The sequence below is a fragment of the Anneissia japonica genome, unplaced genomic scaffold, assembly GCF_011630105.1.
Source record: "Anneissia japonica isolate Jap-2015-1 unplaced genomic scaffold, ASM1163010v1 scaffold993_len1110182_cov180, whole genome shotgun sequence".
Taxonomy (NCBI): Eukaryota; Metazoa; Echinodermata; class Crinoidea; order Comatulida; family Comatulidae; genus Anneissia; species Anneissia japonica.
Genome location: NW_022749760.1, coordinates 879,714 through 887,740, shown reverse-complemented (window position 1 = coordinate 887,740; position 8,027 = coordinate 879,714). Strand labels below are relative to the sequence as shown.

At 33.5% G+C, this 8,027-nt stretch overlaps 1 protein-coding gene across 1 annotated transcript; it reads right to left on the bottom strand.

The window, feature by feature from the left end:
- Window positions 1–6,282: 6,282 nt before the first annotated feature.
- On the bottom strand, window positions 6,283–7,303 carry LOC117121194 (histone H1-delta-like). Its single transcript, XM_033266307.1, has one exon. The coding sequence runs from the start codon at window positions 7,216–7,218 to the stop codon at window positions 6,628–6,630; it is 591 nt and encodes a 196-aa protein (XP_033122198.1). The 5' UTR covers window positions 7,219–7,303; the 3' UTR covers window positions 6,283–6,627.
- Window positions 7,304–8,027: the final 724 nt, after the last annotated feature.

The window sequence follows — 8,027 nt, the reverse complement described above, 5'->3', positions numbered from 1 at the left end:
TCATTCATCCTGGTCAGTGATCACATGGGGCCGTCCCATGGAAAAACAACGTTTTTTTGTTAAATAACGTTGTTTTGCCTTGGAATACCCGCACAGTTAAACTTACCATATGGCTTGAATAATTTGACAAAGGAGAACATTACGCAGGCTGTTTGGACAGTATTTTTATGGTTGAAGCGTGGTTGCTTTGACCAAAAAGAAATTTCAATGCAAGCTGTTTTTACTTGTGAGGGGAAAAATGTCTTGATTTTGTTCAGTGCTTCAACACAAGACCAAGGAGTTTGAGAACTGGGAAGCAAACATCTGTAAACCACCAAAACACAGCTCCACTACATTGTTTTATTACATATTAACTATTATTAGTTTTATATCTAATGAATGACTTATGAAGAAGCAGTTCTGCTGGATGTGAATTTTGTATATGAATTAATTTCAATTAACATTATTATAATTAGATAAACACAGAATGCTAATATGTTCTATTTTTTTCAGTTATTTCTATAGTTTTTATTTTAACTAATTTTATTTTTTCTAATTGGAGTGATAATTAATTTAAATATTTTCAATTTAGTTTTAATTGTTTATATTGAGTTTCCTTATTTCTTTTTGTGTGATAGTGTCAAACAGAACATCTTTGTCAAACTGAGTCATTATAGTTAACATGTAAATTGATGAGTGGAGTTCTCTGCAGATATTTTCAGACTATAATATTTTATTTCACAAAATTGTGTGACAAGCCCAAAATAGGATCATGATATTGACATCACATCATGACCATATATAGCCACATCATGACTATATATGGGCATTTAGAAGATTTTTTTGTCAAGTTAATTGTAAAATTCATACTTTAAGGCAATATTGTATTAGTATTCAATTTGCAAACATTGCACTTTTTTGCTGTTTTCAACAATAATATTTATTTTCATTAAGTATTACTAAAATAATTTGATTTAATGCTGGAGACATACAGTTGAGTAGAGTAGAGAAAAGTTATTGTGCTACTGCCAGGACTAAATTCAGTTTATTGGAACAGTATGGCCAAATTTTCTATGATGCAACATTGGTATTTTAAGCAGGCAACATGTATGTTTAGCTATGGCATGTGCACTAATGCTGTTTTACTTAGGAGATGATTGCATACCTAAGATTATGACAAAAACTCATGAGTATTATTATGCTCATAATTATTTTATGCCATAGGGTCATTAGTTTATGCCATAGAGTCATTAGTTTATGACATTGGGTTATTAGTTTATGTTGCGGGGGTCATTATTTTATGATGTGAAGTCATTGGCTTGTCATGGTGTCATTAGTGTATGACATGCAGTCATTATTTTATGTCATGGAGTTCATTATTTTATGATGTGGGCTCATTAGCATATGGCATAGGATCAGTAGTTAATGGTTCATGTGTTTGTATAAAACGTTTTTAGTTAATGACCTGGAACGTTGTTCATGTACAACATGAAAAGTCGTTAGCTTTTGAAATGGGGTCATTAGACATTCATTTTGATCACTTGTTCCTGGTATGGTGTACTGTCCTCATCTGTTCTGTTGTGTTTGTATACTACACTAAACCATGACCTTTTTGTGGGGTGGCTGGGGGTCTGTGTATTTTGGGAGGAGGGTGCGATTCCCTCTGTGCATCCCCTAGATATACCACTGATGGTGTAAGTGTGTTAATGACTTCACAGTTCATAAATAAGCTAAGGGCTTTGTGATCTATTTTAATAGTATGCAGACAATAGTTGCCAAACGAACAACATGTGCTGTGCCACGTTCCTATTTCAACAAATGTGAGTCGATTCATTATTTTATTCTCAGTTAATGAGGTATATTTTGTACACGCTGACAGAGGTGCTCAAACTTCATAAATATATTTTAATATTTAGCCTAATATTTTTGGTAGCATTTGTGCTCTGTAGTTTTTAGTGAAGCATTGCTCTGTAAATTTTTAGTGAGGGCATCTGAAAAGTGTGTAGATGAAGTAAACAATTTGCAATAAACGTTGAACCAGGGAGGTATTTCATTTTACCGCCATGGTGCAACCAATCGTTGTAACAGACTGGAGGCTAATATTTTAGGTTTTCGATAGAACCTTTTATTTGGATCATAAAATGTAAAAAAAAAATGTAAACAGTTTGAAATCTTAAATAGAAAAGAAGGTTTGTAAGTTTTATGTCAGGACTTTTATTGTATAATAAATTAATATCACGCTACTGTGTTGTTAACTGCTGTTTATTTTATTTGATAAATACTTTTTTCCCCTTTTTTTTATTTGAACATACTGAAAAATTTATCAAATTTTCAATTCAATAAAATATAAATTTTTTTTTATAATTTAATTTTAAAGATACAAAACAAATGCCAAATAAATAAATAGAAACTTTATAGTAATTTCATTTTTCCTATATAAATAATTGTTCTAAAGCATAACCTATAATATAATATTAAAACAATTGTTAAAACATAAGCAAAGTATTGGCTTCTCTTATAATAGACCAAAATAAATTCACATACGGTATTTAAATCAAATAAAGATAAAGTGTGAATAAGAAGTTAACAAAAAATTAATGTAATACACTACGATATCAAACATAATTTAAAAAAAAAACAGTACAGTAAACTTGCCTTGTACCAGTAATATCAAAGTTAACAAAGTTTCTACTCAAATATAAAGTAAAGTGTTTTTTAAAATTGAATTTTTAAAGGTATATAAAAAAACAAAATTAAAAGTAATTATTTTCTTATTAATAGGTGATTGTTTAAAACATAGACATATGTATACGTTAGCAACTCAGAACCTATTATTCAATAAGTAGGACAATGCGCATGTCTTTACACATATTTACTCTCTCATTTTTGGTTTTGTGTGCGACCCTTAGCAACAATACTCAAGGGTCTCGTATTATCATATTTCAGATTTTAATTGGTCATAGAAACGAGAAAACAAGGTTCCAATCACGTAATGTTTTGTTTAGGTGCGTACCGACCAGGGGCTTAATATCCAATTTAAAGAGTCGTTATCTGTTTCCATGTTATTTTACCGAGGCTATTATTCAAACAACACAAATTTATTCAATCAATGAACAGGGCAAAACATTATTTTGGACCTTATTATTTTACAATAGGTTGAAATCAAACGTAAAAACAAAGCTTGAAATTGAAATAATAAAAGCTACTTCTTAAATCAGTGGCGGATTCAAGGAGGGGGACCAGCCATAAATTTTTCAAAATTGTAAATAAATTGAGAAAAAAAAAAAATTAGGGCCTACAGGCCTATTCGAATTCTGAGGCCATTTCCGGCCATCTAGAGGTGCTCTGATCGTAAATTGTCTTACCTCAGCTCTAACCATGGTGCTGGGGCTGAGTTGGATAGACCCTCCAATTGTCAGTGTCCCTTCTGGGCCCCCTCTATTTCAAATTCCTGGATCCGTCACTGCAAATTTAATTTTGAAATATTTCTAAATATAATCACATTTTTTGAAATTGTTTTAAAAGTTCTACTGACATATAGCATATAACTTAAGATGACGAAAACACCAACACTCTAGTATAATTCGTGAAGAATAAACCACCTTACTTTCTTTGGAAACAAACCAAGGCTAGGTTGAGTATGAAAAAGTCGATATGCTATTACACCTAAAAAAAACTAGCTCATCTCGACAGTTTTTAAACGGTCATTAATAATCTAATTCTCTGAAATTTTACAGTAATCGATAGACACATGTGCCCGCTCTAAGCAGAATTCTATATCAGGAGCAAGAATATGGGCTATCTTGATAGATAATTCGCGGAATTGAGTCACAACATTTTGACAAAGCAGTTACTCAAAATAATAATTACAGGAAATGTTTCTACTTATTTGAAGATACCGGTAAAGATTTATATGAAGTTATTAAAAAAAAGGGGAAAAAAGAAGAAAAAAAAAAACCGTTTTATTAACGAAGGAACTTAAGTGCGTGCGGGAGGCAGGGGGAAATATCCCCCGGCCAAAGCTTACCAGGGGCTCATAGAAATTGCAGGTAGATTTTTTTCCATATTTTTATCAAAAATAATTTAAAAAAAAATAATACTGTAATTACTATCATGGGCCCTCAATAATGGCAATGGTCCTCTAATACCCCCCCCCCCCCGCCTCCTTAATACCCCCCCCCCCCGCCTCCTGATGGACTGCGCTTCGCGCTCGTAACTAGGGCATACACCAATGCTTGCCCCTGTTACAGTTTCCCCTCTTGGCGGCCCTGAGTGGGCATAAAGAGTTCGTATCACACCGTTTATAGTATGATGACGTCACATCACACTGCCCATAATATTATAGGCGCAAACCACGTATATTTTTACATAAAACGTGATAGAGTGTGTACCGAGAGATTAAGTAAATTCAAATAAGCTGTAGTAGAATTTTATGTTCGTGTTTTGTAGTTCAACTCAAACACAAATAGTATATCTGAAATGATTTCCGATCATTCGAAATTTGATACGTACGAAGTTATATATATACAGTATATATATATATAATTATTCAGTCGAATTTACGGAAATTGTATTCCATTTCACATTCCCCCCACCCCCTCCATTCTGGTGCCGACCTCGATTGTGGCCTACACGCAACTGATGCCAGTCCTATTCAAAATTGATAAGGTCACAGGTATCAATAATTTACGATGCCTATTTTATCAATGACGTAACAAGCACAAGAATTCACTAGCGCACAGTGCGATATGATATCGTCGGCAGGCGTGACTTCGGTTGATCCTACTATGTTACTGGATATTCCCACAAAGAATATAGTAAAATAATGATGGTGATGATGATGATGACGAGGATGATGATGATGATGATGATGATGAGGATGATGATGATGATGAGGATGATGTGATGAGGATGATGATGGTGGTGATGATAATGATGATGATATAAAACAACTGTATGATAGGATTATTATTATTATTATTATTATTATTATTATTATTAATAATACTGTATTATTATTATTATTATTATTATTATTATTATTATTATTATTATTGTTGTTGTTGTTGTTTTTGTTGCTGCTGCTGCTGCCGAAGTTTTGTATTCCGTATTATTATATAAACATTATTAAACATTGAACATTTAAAGCTGATATTACTATTGTTCATAAGTTGATGTTTATTGCAAATTTGAATTGGGATGCAATATGATCGACTTTTAATTAATAAGCTCTTGAATTTTAGCTTCCCTGAACTTTAGCTTTCCATAACTCCTTTATATAGTAAATTTGTATTCGTGTATATTATATTGTAATGTGCATTTTAATATATTTAAATGAAATCTGCGCAATAGAAATTAAAACATTATTATTGTTGTTATTTAAGTTATCATTATCATACATGTATTGTTTCCGTTTGATTTCCAACCAGTTTGTTTTTATCGACCATAACATTGTAAATTACTGTTATATTCTTGAATCTCATCATAAATAACGAAGAATTGATTGATGTTTCATTGATGAGTTCCTCCTGACTATTCAAATTTCGTCTTTTCTAGAGTGTCAATCAGACAATAATTGACCAATCAGAACGTGTAGAGGACTGCATGCCCTACAAACACGAAACCTTATATCAGGACCATAAAAAGTGTATACGCCCGACATACAAAAGTCGTCCAAACATCTTCTCAAACTCAGCCCTAGAAAACACAGGCCAGGTATTAAAACGATTGGAATACGTACTGAATACAATACAGTAATCAATAATATCGCGTCTCTATTTGTACTGTAATGGTCCTTGACGAAAAAATATATAATAGGCCTAGATTAACAGTTGTAGTCGATATGATGACAGGGCTACGTGTATAATATGGAGATGGGGAGTAGACTCAAACAGGATTAATTATTGGTATTGATTTCTGAATTTCCGCCCACCACTATTATTTTGAATGTTTTTGTATTTTTTTTTATGATGCCTTGCATTGACATGGCACTCTCATTAGCTTTCTTTGTTACCATTAATTTTATTAACTGTATGAGATATGTTCGTCTGCCAGAAATTAGGCCTTATGTTATCGCTTAAATTAAAAATTAACTGTGAGAAATAGACCGGTAGCTAGATGGAATGTAGTATTGGCTTCGTTGGATTCGAACTTCTGCATTGTGTCTGCGCATGCTCTAAAGATCAAGCTAATGGAAGATTCCCATCCGGTGGTTGGAGCCTGGCACACCATACACACATCAACCTTATTCACTCATTCATCACACCAACAGAGGAGACAAACTAAACAAATAAATCTACAACGTTTTGGCATCATTTGGTAATTATTTATTTATTCGATTTTTATCAGGTTCTTTTAAGACTTTAAAACACGAATTCTTTCAGAATGTCGTAGCATATACAAATAAATAAGTGTATGTTCTTTTTTTAAACTACAAGTCCAAATCAGCAATCTTTCAGTGTTGGGCATTCACCAACAGACTAATGTCATTTGATGTCAAAGAAATCATAGTGATCCGAAATAATTTTCCTTCATAGAAAATATATACACTTCTCAAAAATCCTATTTACATCGCAATTGGTGTCAAGCAAAATTGAATGTTCACTTTAAAATCCCTGTCATTTTAAGTCCAAGTGTCATTTTCAGACGTTACTTTTTTGCTGCTTTCTTGCTGGGCTTCTTTGCAGACTTTTTCTTGCTGGGTGATTTAGCTTTTTTTGCTGCTTTCTTCTTGGCGGGCGACTTGGCCTTCTTTGGTTTTGATGCTTTCTTCTCTGCTTTCGCTTTCTTTGCAGGAGATTTCTTTGCGGCGGATTTCTTTGCAGCCTTTTTGGGTGACTTCTTGGCTGCTTTTTTCGCAGCAGGTTTCTTAGCTGCTGGCTTCTTCTTGGCAGCTGGCTTCTTTGCCTTAGGCTTGGCCGCCTTAGCTCTGTCTCCAAGTTTGAAGCTACCGGATGCTCCTCTGCCTTTAGTGTGTTGCAATACTCCTGACTTTTCCATACGAACAAGTCCCAATTTGATATGAACTCTTGCTTTCTGAGGATCTCCAACTTTGTAGTTTGCAAAGACATACTTTTGAATAGCTTGTCTCGACGATCCTTTCCGGTCACCCAGACCAACAATTGCCGCACGAATCATCTCATTATAAGTTGGATGATCAGCAGGAGTCTTAGGCTTTGATGGCTTCTTCTTCTTAACCACTGCTGGTTTAGTTACTTTTTTAGCTTCTTGTTCTGCCATTATTATTACTATTTCAAGAATGTTTGTTGATACCAACTGACGTCTTCACAGTACAGCGGATATAATTTTGAGTGTTCAGCCGCTAGGTGACGCGCTACTGATATACACTCATTGCGGACGTGATATGAAGCACAATAACAAACCTTGAGCACTGTTCTTAAAAATGGCGACTTTTCTCCTGTTTGTGCTTGTATGCTTGAAAATACATCTTCGTGGCTCTATTCTTACAGATGAGACACATAAGTTAAGTACCTCAATTTGTACATGAATAAATAAATTTTCAAACAGGGTAGTCAGTTCTTTAAAATATTTCGCAGTTTTTTCGGAATATTAAGAAATTCAAAGTGATGTCGATATCATGAAAACCGTTATACAAAGTTCATAATATCACAACTTTTTATAGACAGGCGCATTTTATTAACGAAGATAGTCAAAACAAACTTTAATATATTAGCTTTAATCATATTAGCTTCCTTATTTACCTGGGCTAATTTAGTAACTTTACGTAAGGGATGAATTTCATCGAACTAGCACAAAATCACCTCAGCCGCCATGTTGCCTGAAACATTATGCTACAGTTTTTCTGATAAAATTAATGTTTTCAGTAATTAAACTGTCCAGACAAAGATAGGATGAAATCAAATGTTGTACAATTCCCATTTTCGAAAGTTATTTTATTGTGATCTGTGTTGAATTTTGTCATAAATTGCCGAAAACCCGTTCTCACTAGTTTATCTATTGACAAAAAATAGCGTCTGTATCCGAGTGGCAGGACAGCCGATCTAGTTGAATGCAATCGAAATTGTTTG

Excerpts from the sequence above, each read along its gene's own strand:
- LOC117121194 (XM_033266307.1), bottom strand. The coding sequence starts at position 7,218 with ATGGCAGAACAAGAAGCTAAAAAAGTAACTAAACCAGCAGTGGTTAAG.